This window comes from Colossoma macropomum, unplaced genomic scaffold, assembly GCF_904425465.1.
Source record: "Colossoma macropomum unplaced genomic scaffold, Colossoma_macropomum, whole genome shotgun sequence".
NCBI classification, from domain to species: Eukaryota; Metazoa; Chordata; class Actinopteri; order Characiformes; family Serrasalmidae; genus Colossoma; species Colossoma macropomum.
In genome coordinates, this window is record NW_023494785.1 from 32,111,411 (window position 1) to 32,134,368 (window position 22,958).

A 22,958-nucleotide genomic window follows, 5' to 3' on the forward strand; every position below is an offset into this window, starting at 1 on the left:
TCCAATAAAGATAAGAACATTGCTATTCACTGCTAATGAAAGTTGCCTGTCAGTGGACTGTGTAATAAGATTCAATTACCTGTCAAGTGAGCATGAATTCAAATTCATCCTGTTTAGACAGACAGCAAGGAAGGAAGTAGCCGATATTATCATGTGCTTCGGCATACATATGCAAAAAGCAGTGAGACGGTATTTGCAAATTCAAATACACATTTATTAATATCACATTAACAGTAACACTGCTGGTCCGCTTCTTTTAAACGTGCACAGTGTGACACTGAAAAAAATGTATTGTCAACTTTGACAAGTCCAAGGCACTTCCTCCAAACAAACACCTCTTCGTGCTTGCAAACTTGCTGTCGAGTTCATCAGAACAAAGAGCCCCACACAGGATATCCGGTTTGTGCAGATCATTGCAGTACAGCAAAGACTTTAAAACTTCGTGGCTTTGCGGCTTGACACTCGGCCTGTTCAAGGCATAAACCAGGCCTACTATGCTGCTCTGTGCAGTCGTACAATGCACACCCCAGTGTACTCCATCACTCAAGGAATGAAGGCAGCATGCCTGTACTTTTTCTTCTGGTTAATGTCAAACAACACAAGTCAGTCTGAGTGTCTTTTCAAGTCAGATTGTGTTAATTCCCAGTTCGGTCTCATTATTCTTATTAGAGAAGGGTCGTGTTTTGGTTTGTCTTCTCTAATTGTTGAATTGCTAGTTGTGGTTGAAGGCTAGTGCTGCAGCTATAGATATGGCAATCTGTCAAATGACGGAGGCAAAACCAAATCATACCTCAGGACGTGAGGAAAAGCGTCACAGAATGTGTTTGAAATCATGTCACCATCAAGATGTGGGTTTATTTTAGATGTGTGAATCTAAACCTGTATCAGAATTCTCTCTTCCTCTCTCAAGTTTTTCCATTGTTGTTGATATTGTCCTGTTGATAGTGTTTGTTTGTTTGTTTGTTTGTTTGTTTGTTTGTTATGATTGGGTATGAAAAATGAGCTACAGTGACATGCTTTGTGATTTTCTAAGTGAAAATAAGTTAACACATCCTCTACAGGGAACACCCTTAACTATGCCATTTTCTGCAAATTTTAGTGCACAGTTTGAGTTTAACATAGAAAAATTAAAACATTAAATGTAAGCTATGCAATAACTTTTGCACAGGCGACATTTTGTGTTCGGGATTTTTGTTTCCACAACATGTTAAACTCAGCAAATAAACAATAATTGTCCAGAAAAATTGTAAAGAAAACAAAATGTGTAATTTGACTAGGGTGCCTGAACGTTTGTATACAACTGTATGAATTAAGCTTATTGTTATCATTTTTATTAGTATTATTAAAAATATCTCATATCGTTTCATATATTTTGTTTTATAGTGCAAAAATCAATAAGTATTCTCATTTCATTTTATTTTTTTCTAGTATTCCTAGCAGTAAATTCATCATCATTATTATTATTTAAAATAATGTTTATTATTTATTATTTTAATAGCAGTCATTTATAATATATATCTTAATACTGTGCAGAAGTCAGATACCACCCTTTAATTTATTTACTTTCCAGTAAAAACAGCCCATAAATTCAAGTTAATAATTTTTCAGTTTCAGAAAAAAAGCAGAAAATATAATTGTTATACATTTTAACTGTAATATCAGTTATATTTAACTTTAATATCAATTAAAAAAAATAACCAAAGATACAGAGAAAATGGGACAACTAACAACAGTGCAGGACTTGGTAGACCACCCAAACTGTCATCTTTGAGACAGTGGAGAAAATCAAGCTTCACTTTTGAATTAGATCTGAAAAAAAAACACAGGAGGTTCTGACCATACTTCCACTGTGAGAAGACAACTCCGCACTAGACAGAGTCTGAAAGGATGCGTAGCTGTCAAAAGCCCTTACCGAGAAAAGGAACTGGACAAAAAAGTGAACGTTTGTACAAGAACACCAAAGTCGAACACTGAAGAGTAATGTTTTATGGAAAAAAAGAATAAAAAAAGCTGTACTCAAAAAATAATAAATCCATGATTGTTTCTTGATAGTGTACTTAATGGTCATTTTGACTGGAAATGAAAACGAGAGGGTGGTCTCTGACTTCAGCACATTACTGTAGGTTTACAATATAACACTACAAAATATTAGATATGTTAGTTCTAAAAATATATAATTTTTGTCAAACATATTGTTTTGTTATAATGTAATTTTTAAAAAATTTATACACATAATATTAATATGTAATATTGCAATATGTATTTATATTATAATTATGTAAATAATAAAGTTAATAATAGTTGTTATCACTATTTTTGTTATTATTACAATGTGCAGTATATTCCAGATGCAGACAAATTTAATGCAGTAAGAATATGTCTTTAGGAAAATTAGATTTTATTATTTTTTAAAACTCAAGTCGGGTTCAGTTATATCGTTGAAGTCTGCGTAATGATGAAGTAAACAATGTCTCTCTTAGGAACGCAGTTTTAGGAACAAAAGATGCAGAACTGGTACTTTCAGTGCTGCAAAGATCATACTTTCCAGGTCTTGGGGAAAATTTCCATCTTATAGCATAAAAAGAAATGTGCAACCAGTCTTTCTGAGGAACTGTGACCTCAGAAGCTTTCATTTCATTTACATGTTTGTCTTAGCTGCAGTTTCCATCACTCCGTCCGAAGTCGAGTTCCACATACTACGTACATATTTACAATAGCATTGCACGCTGTTCTCCTGCTTCTGTAGTTCTGCATTTAGGCGAGTGTGGAAATTTTCAGAACACCACAGAACTTTTCACTTGTGATCATGAACAACATGTTACATGATACATATTATGCAAAATGTACACATATTGCCAAGTTTACAACATAACTCAAGTTATAATCCTGTATGTTCTGTCCTTTAGAATGATGGCATAGCATCACACATGTTGCGTTTTGACCGGATGTGGTTTGGGATGCAGGTGGCTTTCGTCTACTAATTGAAGTATAATATAGTTTCAAACTACAGTTCCAGACACAGTAACCTTTCTAGTGTGCCAGTTTAGCAGTCTATTTACAACATAAATTTCTGATGAAGCCCATATTTAACAAACGCAGATGTGGCCTGATTCTAGCTGTGGTGATGAGAGAGGCTCTATTCTTTCTCTGTCAGTTCTTTAATCCACAGTAATCTTGCACTAATCCAATCAGCATATTTACACTTTCTCCTTGTGAAGTTGAGCGTCTTGTGGTCTGGTGGGACTTCCTTACTACCTCTTGTGGTAACATTACGTCATTTGAGGCTCTGTGTTAACCTGTAGGTGGGATTTGACTCTTGTGTACCCCTCTTTGCACTTTTTGTTTACGTTGCAGAGACCTTTAGCAAACACAGTGCCCTGGCAAGATCTATCTTTAAGAAAACCTGGCCTGGCAGGGCACTGTGTTTGCTAAAGGTCTTTGTCTTTCACGTATTGTGAAGTAGCTAAAACACTGGGCGTAAGCTTTTGCTTTAGTTACATTTTATGAATGCCACTGTGATGGCAGTAATAACATGCAAATGGCAGTAATAAAAAGCAAAGTAGCCTTTAAGCCATGTGCAGGATGTGTTAGATAACTAAGAAAATGTCTGGCCTTCCCTTAGTTGCACAAGTGGGTGGAAAGAGGGACTGTCCTCCTAGCATGGTCAGGGTTTTTTTTAATGAGCTAAAATGGTGTGGCTTGATTCCTGGAGTTACAATTGAGTTTAAAGTGTGAGTATGATTTCTGGAATTGAGTCTTAAAGATGAGTCTTAAAAATGAGTCCTACCATCACTGATTTGTAATTCTTGGCACTCATAGCCCTCATATGTGAGTGCAGCAGTGATGAAGTAACGTAGAGTGGACTTTTTTGAGTAGTAATACAAACTATACAGAAAACTATTATTACAATGATCATTATCATGTCCTCTAATACATTCCTGTCCGTCCTCAAGCTTGAAAGTGACTTGATACTCGCCTCAGCCTCAGCTCGGAGACTGAGACTCTAGTCGAGCTTGCAACAAAACTGATTATGTGCAGTCTAGTCCAAAAATCATCCTTTTAAAGAGTCTATAACTAAGGAAATGAAAAATATATATAGGTAGAAGTCCAACACAGGTCTCTTACAAAGGTGTGTTGGATGTTTCGTTCTCCGAGGCTTTCGACTGAATTGATGTGGTCTGGTAGAGCTTGATACGGAGTAGATACTTTGCCACACATTTCCTAAACTTTTCTCCGACAAAGGCGTAGATCACTGGATTCACACAGCAGTGGACTAGCGCGATGGTTTCAGTCAGCTCCAAGGCCACATTGATCTGCTGACTGGCCTCGCATGACTGCAAGATTTCCAGCTGCTCCAGGGTCTGCAGGAATACGGCCACATTATACGGCACCCAGAAGACCACAAAGACGCTGACGATAGCAAAGATCAACTTCATAGCTCGACCTCTTTTGGAATTCTTTGTCTTCCTCAGCACCAGTAGAATCCGGACGTAGCAATAGACCGTGATGGGCAAGGAGATGAAGAGGCCTACTGTATTTTCACCAAAATTGCGGAACAGCTTCCATGTTCTGGCCGACTCTTCCGGGTATATCCTCTGGCACTGCGTTGTGTTATCCTCTGAGACCATACCGGCGAAAATGGCCTCTGGCAGCACAGCACAGAAGGAGATTGTCCAGATCACAAGGCTGACGGCCACTCCATAGCGTAGCGTTCTTGTCCTCATAGCTGCCACGGCATGAACAATGGCCAGGTAGCGGTCTATGCTCATCAATGTCACGAAGAGGATCCCACTGTAGAAGCCCAGGTGATAGGTTCCTGCCATGGCTTTGCAGACGGCGTCGGCACCTAAGTGATGACCCTGGTTGTAAAGTGCCCATGAAGGCAGGGACAGGACGGTCAGCAGGTCGGACAGCGCCAGGTTGAGCAAGCACACATCAGTCATGCTCTTCAGGTGCATCACCTTCAGGAGGACCCACAGGACTATGCAGTTGCCAAGCAGACCCAGGGCAAAGACCAGGTAGAAGAGTGCGGACATGACAGCTGGGTTCAGGACAGACATCTTGGTGTCACACGGCCCCGAATCATAATCATACTCTGTAGTGCTTGAGTCCATTGTGGTCATGCTGCCGTAAAGAGAAAAGTGTATACTGAGAGAGAGCATTTGAGCATTAAATGTGTTACTGCTATGTTTATGTTGGCAGAAACCCCAGCAGCAAAAAGGAAGATCTTTCTGTAGAATCTTGTCATCAAAAGCAAATACAGTGGAGAATATTCCACTGTTGACATATGTATTCTACACTCATGTGCTGACTCATCATGTAGAGTAACTAGGGTGAAAACTGTTTCAGAGAAAACATATATTCATTTGCATGGTGACCGATAACAGAAATGTTATTTGAACCCTGGAAAATTTGAGCTGAGTAACACATTCTATATCTGATGCACTGCACTACAAAATAACAGTTTACATGCACGTGTACTGCCACAAGTTATCTAGCAATAGTAAGTCAAGGTGACTGAAAACATCTTTGAAGACTTTAAGTTCAGTTACCACAGCTAATAGAGATCCACATATCCTAATAAATCAATAAGCGTTAAGCACTACTAGACAATTTGAAGACATACTGTTACATCGATACAGGAATATCGTTACAGGAAATTTCTTACACATGTTGTTTTTCTTTTGAGATTGTATTCCAATACCAGTTATTTTGTGTTCAAACTGCTTAATTTCCCCTAGTTTGAATTATTCCAATATTAAACTTGCAATCACTGCTACTGAGTTATGGTTAGTAGCTATTTTAACCCAAGCAAACCCGCCGCTTGTAGTTTCCTGTGTCTAATACAATTTTTCTGCTTACTACATTTAATCATAAAGCTTCAGTAGCTGTATACTTTCTATGCTTACTGACCTACAGTTCGCCCTTACTCTATTGCACCTGCATTCACATTATTACAGATAACACCATGTTCCAGCTTAGAAATTCAGCACACCTGAAGCTTCTTGGACATGATCGATTACATACACTCCTCTTCCCCTATAAGGCAAACTCCTACGTAATTAACTTCATTGCGGTTTCATCACAGCTTCATTTGTCCAAACATCTTAGGACCGAAAACAATTTAAGATCTTCTCTCAGCTGTTCCAGTTTAGACCGCAACGTATGCTTTATGCTAGCATCTTTGTGCACGAGCATTGTATACTTTCAGCACCTCATCAACCACAGGCCCCTTAAAGAGCCCACCACAATCCTACTACTACTAAACATTCATTTATCTCTGTGGTTTGATCTGTAGTTCCTGTTTAGCAGTTACCTTACAGCTGTCACTGACACGTTCAGTGTAGGGCTCAGGCCCACAAATGCTGCAATGGTACAGTAAACTGATTATATAGTCGCTTTAGACAAGTATATATTCAAATTTCTGGTTACCTTTCTGTGGTCCCAGTGTCCTCCATATTGGGATAGACTTAGGAGCTAGGAGCTAGGACTGGCGTCCTTTTGTTGTGTGTGTTCAACTGAGGCAAGGGCATGTCACCTTTCTCTTTTACTTGATCTTTACCTCGAGCAAATTTCCTGTAAAATCAGCCTGTGTGAGTGCAGGGGGGAGGCCGAGATGAGACTTCCTGCTAGTTGCATTTGCTAGTGTGGAAGCTGCAGAAACTCCAGACGAGAAGATAAGACTGTGTGAGTCATTCAGCTTTATGCTGTGTTTCTACTCAGAGGCTAATAAGCTACCCCCACCTACGACCACAGTCTTAAATCACCATAGCTAAAGATGAGGTCAGCAATCGTGCTACAGTTTTTGAAAGCTAAGGTCATTTTGTTAGCTGATTGTATTGGGTATGTTTTAACCTTTTTGACCTTGTCATAGCTAACATCATGAACAAGGGAGAGGAGCATGGAGGCCAGAAGCCTGACTGTATAGGATAGAAATGTGCTCAGAACCCTGTTACTAGGCGGCCACAAGCTTGGTAGTACAGCAGCACAGCTTTTGACCAACCATCAATCTGATGACTATGCGCTCTGCTAGTAAACTCTGAGTTAGCCTTTCATTTTTAACACCCCTTTGCTCACTTGGCCCCACCATTTCACCTCGGGGGAATCCCTGCTGCTATTACTATTACTATTATGAATGGTGTTAGGTGAACCCTGGGAGGGGTTAAGGGCTGAGTGAACACAAGTGTCAACTTCAGCGGAAGACACATTTCTCTTCACAAACCTGAACACGTTTCTCTTTACAAACCTGAACAAAATGGCAGATAAAGGTGTTTCTGAGCCAAAATATACTTTAAAACGCTTAATATTTCAACAAGGGCTGAGTTATTTAAGAAAAACATATAATTGTGTTTTTCTTCTGACCAACATTGTGACTGCAATTTAAATTTAGATTATTTTTCTTTAAATTAAAGTCCTTGTCAGTTAGTTGTGGTTGTGCTGTACACAACTAATGGGTGTTAGGTTACTTTTGATTCATCTAACTTATCTACAGGTAGATGACAAACTCCATGTTATTAGGTTTAAAGCTTAAAACAATGCTGTTGATAATATACGCTTTCATTAAAATTGCACTCTTTCAAATTGCAGTTTCACTCTAAAAATGGTGGATCTTTCAGCTCTATTTAAAAATCATAACATTCAATTTGCTATGTTCTGTGTGCTTTACTCTGCTAGCTTGCTAGCAATCTTAAGGCTATAGTTTTTATAGCAAAAACAAAAAATAAAGGTGATACAGCACAGTTCTAAAGCAAAGCCAGCCAAACAATACTTCACAGAATGTATGTATTTTATGTTCAAACTTCTCAAAGAATGTTTTGCATTATAAAGTTTGTCTGGCTAGCTAGTAGGACCACTGAGGCTAACCCAGCCTCGTTCTGAATAATCCACTCCTCGCTGTCCCCTCCTTCCCTTGTGTTACGAGTGATCACTCGTGTAACCTAACTGTGAAGCACTTCCAAGAGGTGAGTTGAAGTTGGCAAGGGCATGTTAAAACTACTGGGAGCCATGAAGTAGCCAAAAAACTGTTTTGGCTGTCCAAGGTAGCTGCTGTGATGTTAGGTTTGTTGCAGGATGCAAATTGTCAGATCATAATATGTTTTGCTAAACAAATTGATAGAAATATGCTACTTTGAGACTGTGCCAATAGTCCTGTGTCTGAAAGATAGATATGCATGCTGTTCTCCAGTTGTTAGTGGGCAAAATTCAGCGATGAATGTAAACAACCTTCCAGTAATGAGTTATGAATCAACAAGTGAATTCCCTTCCCTCTGACAGTAACCCTCTCATCAACTGAGCGACCTTTGGCAGACCATTGACTCATCAGTCAATCTATCTGTACAGCAGGTGGTCATTCGCTTGTGTGCTAGTCAGTCTGAAACTCTGTAGCAACGATTACAGAGTATCAGATTTGGGTACTATTGTGGATGCTATTGTTTGCTGTCTAAATCATTGTTAGAGGAACTGCGTGTGGTTTTAAGCTCCACTTCACATCGTTTCCTTTCTTGGAAGGACTGTTTCTCCCTCTCCCACACAGATGGCTCTGTCGCTTCCTCAGACGTTAATGTTCCTCTTTGCGAGTGTGTTAAAGGGTTGTGAGGATTTACGAGAGATTTACGTGAACTGGTTAAAATGATGCTTGTATAAGTCAGCTGTGAACATCATGCTCCAAATAGTAAGCATATACACAGTTTTACACTTTAGTTATTGTAAACAACAGCACAAATTGTAAACAATAGCACAAGACAAATGTTTATTGCAAAGGGGAATATAAACTTCATACAACAATTTGGTAGCAAAAACACAAAATATTTATATTTTTTTCCCAAAGCTTTTTTTGTAATTTTTTTTTTTAATTATTTTTTTTTACATTTAGAACTGAAAAAATCAGCAGTACTCAAATGTGCTCAGAACACCCTTTTCTGCTGTATGAAGTCCATGCAGTATTGAAATGTGAAAGAAGACAAAGCATAAAATGATTCATAAACATTAAAAATGGATTAAACCCTTAAACTCTAAGGACTTGTGAAATGTCCAGGCTTCCATTTCTATTTACAGAACTTGTTAGTTTTATAGTAGTTACTGAATTCCTAGCATTTACTGTATAAAAAGCCTTATGGTTAATAGATGAATAGCAAGCTTAGAGTTTAAGGGGCTGAATGATATCAACAATTGAAAGTGAAAAGTCCCATCACCAACTGGAAAAGAAACCCAACATGAATATGCAATTGCACACTTTCACAAACTAAAACAGGGGGTAGCGATAGCATGCTAGGCTTAGCTGAGCTTCTGATTTCCTCTGATTAAACCACATTAGCATGGGCTTGCTGCGGCTACACAATCTTTGTGGTGGAAATGTCTGAGGAGCGCACGGAGTACATGGAGCTCCTCCTATCTGACAACTCACTGGTAATCATTCTGCACTCGTTGAAGCAAATCGGAAACCATGGTTTCAAGGTCTTAATGACTAATGTCCTGAATTTCTGGCCCACGAATGCGTAGATGATGGGGTTGAGGCAGCAGTGACTGAAGGCAATGGTTTCCACCCACTGCATGGCCAAGCCCAGATCATGCTGCCATTCGCAGCTTTCAAGGTGCCCAGAGTGATGAAGGAGGTGCATGAACGTGACCACGTTGTAGGGTGTCCAGAAGACAAAGAAAACTATGATCAAGACCAGGATGAGCCTGATGGCTTTGTGCCTCTTCTGAGACTTCATGGTGACCAAGGTGGGGATGATCCGAGAATAACAAAACACCATGATGAACATCGGGAGGATCAACCCAAGGATGTTTAGTTCTACGTAGCTGACCTTCCTCCATGCTGGGTCAGGGTATTCTGGCTTGCATGTAAGTCCGGTCGATTCGTTCTTTACTTGGGAGAATATAATGGTTGGCAGGGAAGCCCCCAGGCTGAGTGCCCACATAAATGCGGCCAGGGCTATGCCCACTCTCACTGACCGGTGCTTGGAAAAAAGGGAGGTGTGGGCGTGGACAATGACAAAGTAACGATCTACGGTCATAAGGATCATGAAGAAGATGCTGCCGTAGAAGCCCAGCATGTAGAACGACGTCACAGCGCGGCACATGAAATTCCCGAAGGTCCACTGGGTGAGGGCGGCATAGTGGGCCCAGAAAGGCAGAGATATGAGGAACAGCAGGTCGGACATTGCCAGGTTGAAGAGACACACGTCCGTCATGTTAGATCTTTGGCGGTATTTGACCAGGACGCATACAACCAGGCCGTTGCCAATGAAGCCCACGATGAAGACTATGCTGTAGAGGGTGGGGAGGAAGACTCGGCCAAAATCCCTTACATTGCCATTGTTGCAGGGCGAGGAGTCCCCATTGTAACCGTAGTAATCTGCATACTCTTCCGTTGCTAAGAAAACAAACAAAAACTCTTTATTACTCAAACTTTATTGACTGCTGTGATTTCTTTGTAAGATTGATACAAACAGCATGTAAAATAAAGTAATGAGACTCTAGACTTTCATTAAACAAGCTGGTGCAGCCATATGCAAAGTCTGGGCACCCGTGGTCAAATTAATGAAAAATGATTGTTGATTTTCCTGGTGAAAATAACTACACATGTTCTACAGAGAACACACTTCTGCATATTTTAACGCACAGTTACTGTTTATTTACTGAATTTGACATCTTGTCAACCTGTGCAGTTTTGGCACATTTTATGGTTTTATGTTTTTGTATTTTCCAACATGTTAAACTAAGAAAACAGATTAAGTTTGTTCTCTGTAGAGATTTCTGTAGAGATGTTTTAATTTGGAAAATCAACAAAACTTGTAATTTGTGTTCAAACCTTTGCGTAAAACTGTATATTGGTCATTTTCAACCAGCCAAGAAACATATGAATGAATGTTGATGATTTTTACATGTTTGTTTGCATTAAATTAATTGTTTTATTTGTGTCTCTGTTGAAAACGGAATATAAATTATGGGAGGTTCAGTTCGATTTGAAAGGAACTTCAGCGGATTAATTGGCTGGTGAACTGGTGACATTTCTCAATAGCAGTGTGGCCCATAAGACAGCTTTAGTGTTGTGCTGCCACACCATCTACTGGCAGCCATAAACATGCGCCACTCTCAGTAACCCTCTCTAGGCAAAATTAAAAGCAGCCATGTCAGAGAATGCATATTTTTATTTATTATGATGAGTCGTCTACTCGGTTTCGACTCCTGGCAAGCATATATTGTTTCTCCAGACTGTCCTGTCTTCTGTTTGTGTCTTAAGCTTCTTAATGTCTTGTTTGTGATACAGAGAACACATGTAAATAAGCAATTTTGACTTTTTCAAGATACATTAATGCCCAATAGTTATTTCCAGTTGAGGTTATATTAGGACTCACTACCCAGTACCAGTTTTGCGTAATTTTTTTAATTATGTGAAATTGCATGAGAAACCCTACAAGCACTACTTAGTACATGCATTAAAACTAGTAACAGCACAAAAAAGCTTCTATATTTAGCAAAGATCGAAGCTGAAAAAAGGGCACTTGTACTTACAATTACCGTTGGTCTCATTCCCAGCCATGTCTCATTAGTCCAAGAGCTCACAGTCAAATCAGGGAGGCAGCGCTCTGTGCTCTCCTATATATCAAGAGGCTGAACTGCTGTTTCCTGAGGCGGGCTTTCATTGCACTGAGAAAAAAAACAGTGTTTACCCGACTATTTGTACCAAGCTGAATATATCTGTCTGAACACATAAACTGGCAGTTTATGCATCTGTTATGATGAAGAAACTGACTGTATAAATGCTGGATGGATGATCAGTGTTACAAATATGCTGGGACATATTACTTCATATTCCTTTCATATAGTGCTTACTTGTCACTGTTTTTTAACATCGACTTTATTGCATATAAGCATAAATCCTTCAGTGCTCTTTCTTTGGAGTTTCTTTGTATTTGCCTTTTGGGAGCTTGGGGTGTCTTTCCAAAATACGAAGGTTTCTGTATCTACTGTTTTTAAGTAAAGGTGGTGTTGAAAATCAGGCTTCAAAGCATGATTCATAAGCCCACAGGCGTCTATTGGCGTCTAGACATTTGAAGGAAATGACAACGATGCGTCTCCAGTTATGTAAATCAGCTTTATTTTAAAATGGTTTTCAGAGTGACCACTTTCTTCTTTGCTGTACAGTGTTGGGTTAACTTTTTGGATCAATCTTCAACCCTTATTAGCCATTATTTGAAGATATTATGTAACTTTTCGAAGCTGTTCCGCAACTTTATGACAGAACATGGCATAAGATCAACTGAAGAAGAGTTTCCTTATGTTAGTCAGTGTGAATTATGAACAGAAATGTGTTGTTGTATACAAAACGGGGGAGAAACGAGGAAGTATTCTCATGTGTGTGCTCTAACGTTTTGGTGGTCATTCTGTAAGAAGTTAGGAACTTCCTTGAAACAACGCCCCCCACCCCCAGCCCTCCCACCCTCTCTGCAAAAAAATAAAAAATAAAATAAGAAAGTGTTACTGAAACTGGCAGGTTTCAGAATTATTAAGTCAGAGTAACATTTAAAGTTAGAATCAACCATGCTCAGTGCTAGCTTCTGTTCCATTCTTTTGATTCATTTTTCAGTGCTTTAAAGAACTTACAGTGCCCTCTTATGGTCAAAATGTTGGATAGTAACCAGGCATTTGTTTGCTGTGTAACATTAAAGGCCAGTCTTAATAAAGTGAAAGACAACTACGGTGGCTGTAACGTTCTTTAACACACACCTACAAACCAAACACTAATAAAATGTTAGATTTAATATGAAAGTATTAGTTTAAGCAATAAAAATTGAAATAGTTTTGTTCCAAAAGTAGTCATCCTCTTTAAAACAGCTATCTAGAACAATACAAGCCTAAACCAGCCATCTTCAGCACTGCAGGCTAAGGGGAAAGACACCTGTATGAAGTAGCTAATGCTAATACTCAGCTACTGGTCCACAGAAACTTCAGTAACAAAACTTTGAAGATGTATAGAGCTGGTACAAAGGCCTTGTCCATCTTTCAAAACTCCACTAAACCAATTAAGGAGTGAAAGATTTCTCTTAGCGCCTCCATTCCACCTATAACAGATCGTTCCACCAAACTGGATCACCAAGCAAGAAGACAGGCTGTCTGGAGGTCAGCTTCAGACCTGCAAGAGCTTGGTTCCTGTGAAGACTGGACATCAGCAATCCAACACAAATCTGACCTAAGTGGGAAGGTGACACAAGAAAGCTGGTACTCAAATCTGGAGTCATTATAATGCATAGGGCCTATTTAAAAACAAGCAAAAAACTACTATAAATATGATGCAGGGCCAAATGACCACTCTTTACTGCCATACCAACTCAGTCAGGAATTTGTCTCAGTGTGCTCAGTAAAATAAGAAGCAAAAAAAAAAAAGAAATGGGCAACTGATACAATGCAAAACAGATCATAAAACTCAGAAGAGTGACTGTAAGACTCAGAGGAGTCTTTGATACCATGCCGCATTTTAGGTCTTTATTATTCTCATTCTTACTGTGAGATATTTCATGTTCTCTGTGGGAGGTTAATATTTCTTTTTCATATATAAAAATAGTTTATGTCCCATGGGTTTTATACAAAATGATAAAATGTAATCATCAATATGCCACAGTGGAATTGTAATCTGCAGTTGCTAAAATGACGTAGGACGTAGTGGACACTACTGTTTTCACACCACACTTTCACATTCTGAGTTGTTGGCTTTATCTGTATAATTATTTTCATCTTTTTTAATTTGTAAAATGTTAGGCTAAGTTATTAAAATAGCCTGCATGTTTGGCTATTATGCACGTTTTTTTCATGCCTAGATGCTTTGCAGGTTGCCACGTGCTGTTCCACATGGAAACAAAATGCAATGTATCCCTGTCTCTCCTCCAAAAATACATAAAGATTTAAAAAATCTATTTTTTATTATGCCATAAACATTTTATGTGTATTTCATCGGTTATAGAATAAATGGTTAAAGCTTTCGTCTCCGCTACTTTTTCAGGAGGAAACGCCTTGAAACTGGAACGAAAATCTCTGTTTGTCCTGCCCTCTTAATTATATATTCATATATGTAACAGGCTTGACCAACCAGCGCTCGCGTATGGACAACACGGCGAAGCTTTGAAACGCGGCTAGCCAATCAGAAGAGATGACCGTGAATAGCAAAAAACGTTGCTAGGGAACCGTTGTGTTTGCTAAGAATCCCGCCTCTCGCATTAGGATTGGCTGATATTTGACTACTCGTAAGGTTATGACTGGCCATTGGTCCATAGCCACAAGCAGTCAGCCAGTCCCAGCTCGGGAGGCGGGACCTGTCGGAATACGGGTTGGAAAGAAAGTAGACAAATACCGCCTCCAGCCTGATTGACATGGCCGTTACCGGCTGAAAGGGTTATCGACGGTGAAAGGATTTTACTAGAATTCATGTGTGATTTTTCCGGGACAAGGACTTGTTCGTTGTCGCTGAGCTGGGACTATATAAATATGTGAATTCCCGTGAGTATGAAATGGTTGGTACAGTAGTTTAAGTCTCGGTGTGCTGAGTGTGAAGCTGAAGGTGAAGCTTACAACTGACAAGTGGCCAGTTTTGAAATGACCACGGGCAAAAATAGTCTGCATGTTGGCTGAACTGGTGACTGGTGACGGTGAGGTAGTGGATATAAAAGTTTATGGGGTTTCTTCTGTGAATTGGAAGGGAATTCATTTTGCTGTGTAGCATGAAAGATCCCACACTTTAATACCAAGTACTTTCCTTTACTTTACCAAAGTGTGTAGAAATGGATTTAAATGGAGTCTAAATGAGGTAAAAATGTAATGAATATGTGCTTTTCGAGTCTTTGGCTAAAATAATTATTGAATATGTGGTTTTTCTTAAAAAGTCTTTAGGTAAGCATGTAATGAATGTGTGCATTTTTGAGTCTTTTAAACGGTATTAATTATCAAGTATATTTGTAAGTAAAAGTGTCTGCTGAGTCTTTTTTCCTAAATTTCATGTTTGATCTTCACGTTCAGTTTCTCGTTTTTTTCTGTGGATTTAATTCTGTGGAGTTGGTTCAGCACCTTGGTCCAGCTCACACCTCCCACTTCAGCATTTTATTGTAGTCAAAAATAGTCCTGAAAAAAAGGAAAATAACTGTTAACATACTTAAGTTCCTATGCGGAAAGGGTGGAAAGATGCTATATATACTAAGAAGTTCCCCTGCAGTTTGGCATCTGAGGAGTTTTTGTTCTGGCACTTTTTTCTCTTGCATTCCTGTTGTAGACTTTCACTAGAAGATGGTTTTTATGTTTTATACCCACCTCTGCTTTTAGATGCTGTGGAACTCGACTGGCTTTGAATGGCATTTGCCCAGAGTGGAAAAGTCTGAGGAGGACCTTGAAAAGTGGATGTAGTCTTGTCATTGAGAGCTCCATAAGGTTATGGATTTGGGTACTTCTGCAAGACCTCCAGTTGGGTAAGCCATGCTTGAAAATTGCTATAGTTTAAGCCCAACAAAGACACAATATAGCTGAACAGAGTTAGAATTAGCATGCTACTATTTGTGTGGATTGACTTTGCCAGTCTTGAGTTGAATGAAAGATTTTTCAAGCATAGACGTTTATAATCGTGTGACAATCAGTGATGCTGCTTGGAAGAATAACAGTAAATAGGACACTTTTGGTCAGTGTATCAGTTGCAGCCTTGCTGCCTTGGCCCGCTGTAGACCTCACGAATGTCCTAGGTGTAAATGGATTTGCGTAGGTCAGCATCTTTACTCTCTTGTGGTAATTTGTGTGATACTGAGATGATATTATTGTGTAGTATTGATGCAATACTAGAGATAATAATGATGTTGTATAGTGGTGCAGTAATTCCCTCTGGATGTATTGTGTATGTGGCCTATTGGACACGTTCTGGCAGCTGCTGGATTTGGAAGACCCTGTAAGTGCTGCCTTTGTGCCAAGCCTGCAAATGAATTTGTACTCTTTCTGTAGCCCTTTTGTCACCTCTTCTGTTGACTCAATAGGCTGACGCTCCATTTTATAAAGTGAGCAGGGCAGAGACAAAACAACAAACCGCTATAAACTGTAAAACCTGCCTCTGTTTTGAGCGCTGAATGATTTTGTAATCAGTACATTCCAACATGCCAGCAGTGGAATCTGATGTGAGATTTTGGCGATGCCTCTGAAGACCATATATAACTAGCTGCTTTCAGTGGTTCTGCCGTATGTATGGCATAGAGTGAACTGCTCTCCTGTCTTAGAGAAATCTCTAGGTACGCAGAATAGCTCAACTGCCATTGAGAGTTTAGCCTGCTGTCCCTGACAGGACAACAGTCTGCTTTGTCCCTCTCACCCCCGGCCCCCTGTCCTTTTATGTAATCAGACCCCATTCCAAAGCAGAAGCACTAGACGATCAGGTTTATTTAAAGCCTACAGTTGCTGAACATTCTCACAGCAAAGCCACGTCTAGATCAAAGTGTGTTTTGAAGGCTTCATTTGCTGAAGAATTTGAAGTTAAAATGGTTTAATGATAGAATGGGATTGAGGGTACTACTATGCCGGCAAAAACATCAGATTCCAATTGCTGATCTCTGTGATTTTGATGCAAATCTGTTTAGAATTTCTTTTTTAAAAGTGTAAAGGAGAAGTTTTGGACCATTTCAGATCATAAACAGGTCTAATAAAAACGCTTGGACTGCCACATGTGGCCTAAAGCCTGGAGTCATAACTGTGTGCTTAAAATTACTGTGATGCCCATTACATTGTAAACTCTACAGTGATCTGGCTCAAATTGCTTACACTCTGCAAAACTAATGCCCCATACTAGATACACTGCAAACTGAGGGTGTTTAAATGTGAGGATATTTCAGGCATGATTCCTCTTGCAAAAGTTGACCTTATTTCTCAACAGTGTCTTGAGGTAGAAGTTATTAAGTTTATTCAACAGATTTTAAACTCCTTTGGCTTGATGTAATATAGTCACCTTTACTGGATCTGGGTTTACTGGATCCTCAACACTCAAGAAAATTTTTGAGAACTTTTTATATGTTTTAGGTGAGATTATGTGAAATATCTTCTATTTTCCCTTGACATGTGTGACACTACTGGAATCATTTGGGTTAAACTTTATTGCCTAGAGATGTTTCAGATTCTCAACCTTTATGTGCTTTCGTCACTTTAATGTTAAATTTAGGAGGAACTCATTAAAACGTGCTGGGAAGCTTTTATTTTGTGGTGGAGAATGCTCCTGGTCGTCTGGGCAACCATCTTTCGAAATGAGAGCCTGTAGTTTAAGAGGGCCTCTTTAAACTGTGTATGGTTTGAAGTTGATGTGGGACTTTGTCCAGGTTTGAAGAACACAGTGTCTGGCCTCTAATTATTGACTGAGACACCAAACAGAGTCTTTTGTTAAGTTGTTGTTGCTGTTGTTGTTTATTTCGTGACTCTTCCGGACATGTTCCGGACAAAAAGTATTATCAGGCCCACAAATCATAAATCTACACTCTTAGCAAAAAGGGTTCTAAATAGTACCAAAAAGCACATTCTAGTACATTCTCCATCAGTCTGAAGAAGCTTTTAATCATGCAAAGGGTTCTTTGAGTGTTCATGGTTCTGTATAGAACCATTTTCTTTACTAAAGAACCCTTGAAGAACCATCTTTTTTATGAGTGTGCAGCTAAACTTTCTCTGCTTGTCTTTAGGCTTTTTTGTGCATCAGTTGTCCCCAAATTTAGGGCTAAAGTGTAGGACTGCTTTCTTAGTAGGCCTCCTCAGTTTTTGCTTGCCTTGTGGCTCGGTCTCTAAGGAGGCTGTGTCACTCTGTGGCTTGTGTTTGCTGTTTTTCTCTGTTCGTAGCGTTGCTAATAAACTGCTCACTGTTTTCTAGGGTTTTTTTTTTTTGCGTCTTGCCTTGATGTTTGAGGTAAGGCTGGTCACAAGAGGACGTAACGTGGCATGGCCTTCTGTGGTTACGTTCTCTTAAATTATAGTCATTCTGTAAGTCATTCTTACTCCAGATCTTTGGAACTCAGGACCAAACCGATCACTACCGAACATGTTTAGTCCGTGAGTTAGCCATCGGTGCTTCAGTTGATCAGGCTGACAGTTTGTACAACTGCATCATTCGTCTTTGGCTGTTAATTTTGCGGTGTGCAATGCAATGTTGTAATTTGTAATTTCAATTAAAACAAAATGCTTAGCACGCCAAATGGGGCTAAGAGATCAAGACTTTTTGTGGAAGTTTGACCTGAGCTGGTATTCTAGATTCCTACATTTAAAACGGAGCCAATTAGCATGCAATACCTCAAGTAAACAATCTGTTTACTTGAGTTAATGCCTGTTCAGGTGAAAATGTATTGTGCCAAGAAGACCAGAATGCCCGCTCTTTCTGGCTTGATGATTGAGCGCTGAATGCATGGTGCCAGACTTCAAGTTAGTTTTGGTCGTGATGTCACAGCACATAAGTGCTTCTTATTTGTCTAACTTCTCTACAGGTGGTTCAAAAAATGGCAGCTCTTGCATTTTATGAATTTTATTTGTTTCACCACATTTTAATCCACTACAATGACATTTACATTTCTCAGTAGTGCTAATCCATGTGAACTTAGTATCAGCATTGGTGCAGAATTCTCATATCGACACATTCCTAGTTGTTACTGTGTTTTTTTTAATGACTACACGGTTCTTCTATAATTATTTCACATGAAATCACCAGCCATGTCGAATCTACTCTGTCACTCGTAATGCATAACCTCCTCTAGTAGTGTCCTCTTTTTCTCTAGCTCAGTGAATCAGCTGCTGAAGAGCTTTATCTGCATTAGTAAGCTCTTAACTTTGTGAACATGCACTGATATGGCTGTGGACACCCCAGGGCGTATCTCTGGTCCCGTGTTCATCTGCTGTTCACCCACTGAATCTTAAAATAGATACAACAGATAGTCTTATCCATCAAGCACACTGTATCATTAAACACCCCCTCACACATATACACACACCCCACAACTCATACACTCCCCACTCAGGAACCCAGTGAGACACTGTGTATGAGGTGTGTCAGATTGCTGGAGTGGAGATTGCACAGAAGAAAAGTTAGGGGAAAAATGTTGGTAGAAGTTGACATTTCCCTTTAGACTTTGGACCAACAGCCTGTAATTTCTCTTCATATGTACTGAGAATCTGGGTGTGTCCACTGGATTTGAAAACAAGGAACAATGAAAAGTGCTGGAAGATCGTGGTTTTATTTTCTCTAATGTATACGCCCTGCAGGATGAAATATAAGAGACGAGGTTGGCGTTCCCTGGCAGAGTGCCTCGGTCCAAAATATTGTTCTGTTTTTGAGTTAGCCGACCTGTGTAAAAATACCATCTTTCCTGGCACAGGCTGATGTGTGTATGTGTGTCTACTCACAGTAAATGAATCGTGTCCCTGACCGTGAGTAAGACATACCAAGTACTTACTCGGTCCATATGTACTCTTTGCTCATAGAATGGATTTGCCTGAGAAGGGGCATTGGGGAAAATAGTAGCTATGTCACGAGGATGGGTGCTGTTAAGGACCATTGGCCGTGTGTAAGCAGTAGTACTTAACCCTGCCTGTCTGTTTCGGCTGCTTTTAGATATAGTAGCTTTGGTTTCTTCCTTGGGCTGGGCTGCGCCACAGAGCCTGTTATGCAGGGCCTATTTTGGGAGACTGCTATCAGGCACTTTTGTAGCAGTTGGTATGGGGCTCCGTAGCCCACTGCTTAAAGGAATAGTTCGAATTTACACAGTTTACCGTCATGCCAAATGTAGCCAGTCAGTCAAGACACGTTTACTTTTTAAGTTTTGCATTGGAGCTTCAAGGCTAGTGGAGTGGAAGTAATATAAGCTTTTACCCCACCAATTAACAGTGTGCATATATGCCTATAAAAACAGATTAAAATACAGTCAGCATTTAGGTTTCAAGATAGCTGCAACCGCTGTTTTTAGTTATGTCACATACTTTTTAGGGCTGCAACACATATTTGATAAAATTTGATAATGAAGATTTTTTCAAAGCATTTTATTGGGATTCAAATAACCAGTGTTTTTACATCTTTTATGAAACCATGTGCTGCTGTAAGGGAACCTAACATTTGTTTATCAAGCTAAAAGTTTGTTTTCCAGCTTAATACACAGTTGCCAACTCTGCACACCAGACTCCTCCGAGGTAAACATGGCTTGTGAGATTCCATTCTTGATTTGTGATGATGATTGGTGTTAACTTTAGGTGCCGTCCAAATAAGTTTCCTGCTGCTCCAGATTGCTGGCTAGCTAGCACGCGCTCAGTTGTATTTATTACCAAGAATAACTGAGAGTGTGCAGGCTAGCAGTCTTATGTTATTCAGACTGCTGTGATACAGACTCTCTGGTATAAGACGTTGTTTGAGTGGCTTAAGAATCATAACAAATTGTACAGAATCATATAGAGGCTGTTTTTCTGCTTTCCTGCACTGCTCATTACTAACAAGTTAAAACTACAACACCAGCAACCTCTGTTGTAGTATCTCATTTTATGGTTCATGAAATTGCAGCATAATTGAATTAAGGCCACATAAAGAAGCACTTACGTCCTCGTCCTTCACCAAGTTTTGACTGAGTTCTCTTTGAAAACTCTTTCAAAGCAATTGCAATCATCAGATTTATCAAGGAAGAGTTCTGAAGCACTGTCAGCGTTACAAAATGTTCTTCCACATGTTGCAAACAATTACATATTTACACCAGGGAGGTCTTTAAATCCCCGTATCTTACAAAGTGTAGCTTTAACCATAGCTAGTATTATTATTAATATGTATTGATAATATTTGTTATCACATTCATAAGACTAAAATACAGTATTTGAGAAGTCAATAGAAAATCTATTTTTATTATGAATATTAAAAATAAATAATAGTAGCAGATCCAGTACTTTTGTCCATAAAGTGAATTTTATCCTTTTGAAGCGTTTTTTGTTTAAAAAGGACTGTCATTGTAAGACGCTGTGAGGTGGGTTAATAGCTGAAACACCTGCTAGCTCAGACGAAGCTTTTCGCACTAAGTCATTATGTGGAAAAGTCATTAGGTTGTTATATCAGCAACAACGTTGGTTAATAGCAGGTGTTAATAAAGTGGGAAGAGCAGAAAAGCATATCTTTAATATGTGGGAGTCTGCAGGCAGGGTGAGGAACATTAATTACTGGTGTGTATTATAATTTGCTCAGCTGCTCTGGGACTATGGAACAGGTTAATTGTTATTTCCTGCTTCTCCCCCTCCACCCTACAGCTCGTCCCTCATGGGTCCTCCCCTCTCGTGGCCTTGTTCGCTTTGTCACATGCTGTTTGTCCTACGCTGTTCACTTCTCGCTCTTACCCACCTATTGTCTTAGGGGCTGCTTCAGGTGAGGGTCACTGTGAGATAGCTGAGCAATAAGTGTTATCAAATAGAAGCTGTTGCCGTGCAGTCACTTGAATAAAACATCTTAAGTTGGCATTAGGTTTTTCCTTTTCCTTAAGTGTGCTGCATAAATCACTTTAAGGAAATGTTTAAGTGAAAAAGAAACAAAATCTATAGTTGCAGATTCAGTTTTAGACCCTGATATCACAAAAACCAGTGTGTTTACATATGTCCATCTGTTCAGCCTTAAGCAGTTTAGGCCTGCCCATTAGCACTGAAGTTATAAGGAGTGTTTCAGCATGGCCTGCTTTGTGAATCAGTCACAATATACAACATCCAGTCAGAACAGGGTTCATTTAACTTATGTATCAGTGGTAAAGATACAGTACAGAAATGGCTTGTTTAATTGTAAACCATAAAGAGGGGTTGGAAAATGGTCATGTAAAAATCAATTAGGGCTGTTTTCGGTACATAAAACCACACATGTAATAAGGGGACCTCATACAGCATACTTACGATGCAAGCGGCCACCAAATTGTTAGCAGTTAGAGATGTGGCGCATAAAGAAACAGTTCTTAGTCCTTTCCTTCAATGTCTCACCCTTCAGTGGACAATCTGATCTAATTGGGCATTTTATAGAGCAGGGGTGCACAACTCCGGTGTTGGAGGACCGGCAACCAGCACAATATGGTGATTTACCTGTTTAAACACACCTGATTCAACCCATGCGTAAATTGCCAGGTTTAGTGGGTGTGTTTGAGTAGGGAAACTACCGAACTGTGCTGGACACCGGCCCTCCAGGCCCGGAGTTGTGCACCCCTCTGGGCAATATTTTCTTTTACTGCTTGCTAGGACTGCATCACTGGTTAGTCACGTGGATTCTCTTAAAATAGGAATTGGGGGGAAAAAACTCATATGGCACCCTGCCAGTCATAGAGAAACAGGAGCGTTTGAGCTTTCTGATTATAATGACCTATTTTATACTTACTGCTCTTTTTTCAGAGCTTTGTTGAATGAAACTGATAAAGTTTGCTAAAGGATGTGAAAATTTCCTTAAGTGAAGGGTGTAACGGGTATGCAACTCCTAAAAGAGAAGCCCAGGAACTTTTCAAGACCAATAAACTCTGATTGTTAATGGAGTGTAGTAAGCATGCTCCGCAAAGTCAAACCACATCAAACTGAACCACATCAATTGCAGTGCAATCATTCTCAAACGCAGTGTAAACAATCATTGTGAACATTAGGAAAACAGTAATATCCGGGGAAGGAGACCAAATAAACATTGTGACACTTTTAAAATCATTTTGAAACAAGGAGACAATTCAGTGCACATCTAAGAATTCCGGCAACGCACCCCAGCTAGCAGTGACGCTGCAGGCATCGGCTATTGTTTCTGATTCTGGTCCATTTTAGAGCTGGGTGAATTTTCCCCTTACCTAGTGTAAGAGTGTGTGAGGTGAGCCGGCCAGTGGATTAGGTGCAGCGTTTAAGCTGCTGCCAAAGGAGTTCACCTATCAACTTAGCCTAAGACCTTCTCATGACACTGCCTTTGTCAATGTGATGCTGCTCTGGAAGGAAGAAGAGCC

At 39.6% G+C, this 22,958-nt stretch overlaps 3 protein-coding genes across 3 annotated transcripts in view; 1 reads left to right on the plus strand and 2 right to left on the minus strand.

Moving 5' to 3' along the window:
* Nucleotides 1-2,361: 2,361 nt before the first annotated feature.
* On the minus strand, nucleotides 2,362-6,555 carry si:cabz01093077.1 (C-C chemokine receptor type 4). Its single transcript, XM_036579688.1, has 2 exons — nucleotides 6,433-6,555; nucleotides 2,362-5,124 (listed from the first exon to the last, which is right to left on the minus strand). The coding sequence occupies exons 1-2, from the start codon at nucleotides 6,456-6,458 to the stop codon at nucleotides 4,122-4,124; spliced, it is 1,029 nt and encodes a 342-aa protein (XP_036435581.1). The 5' UTR covers nucleotides 6,459-6,555; the 3' UTR covers nucleotides 2,362-4,121.
* Nucleotides 6,556-8,709: 2,154 nt separating this feature from the next.
* On the minus strand, nucleotides 8,710-11,626 carry LOC118821958 (C-C chemokine receptor type 5-like). Its single transcript, XM_036590669.1, has 2 exons — nucleotides 11,518-11,626; nucleotides 8,710-10,375 (listed from the first exon to the last, which is right to left on the minus strand). The coding sequence occupies exons 1-2, from the start codon at nucleotides 11,543-11,545 to the stop codon at nucleotides 9,330-9,332; spliced, it is 1,074 nt and encodes a 357-aa protein (XP_036446562.1). The 5' UTR covers nucleotides 11,546-11,626; the 3' UTR covers nucleotides 8,710-9,329.
* Nucleotides 11,627-14,563: 2,937 nt separating this feature from the next.
* The window catches only part of cobl (cordon-bleu WH2 repeat protein), a 95,888-nt gene continuing 87,493 nt past the window's right edge, over nucleotides 14,564-22,958 (plus strand). The window contains 2 exon segments of the mRNA XM_036590681.1: nucleotides 14,564-14,803; nucleotides 15,313-15,455. Of these exon segments, the coding sequence (XP_036446574.1) occupies nucleotides 15,421-15,455 (35 nt within the window). The 5' untranslated portion in view covers nucleotides 14,564-14,803; nucleotides 15,313-15,420.

Coding starts and splice junctions, on each gene's coding strand:
- LOC118821958 (XM_036590669.1), bottom strand. CDS start 11,545: ATGGCTGGGAATGAGACCAACGGTAATT. Junction 10,376..11,517: donor GAATGAGACCAACGGTAATT/GTAAGTACAAGT, acceptor TTGTTTTCTTAG/CAACGGAAGAGTATGCAGAT.
- si:cabz01093077.1 (XM_036579688.1), bottom strand. CDS start 6,458: ATGGAGGACACTGGGACCACAGAAAG. Junction 5,125..6,432: donor GACACTGGGACCACAGAAAG/GTAACCAGAAAT, acceptor TCTTTACGGCAG/CATGACCACAATGGACTCAA.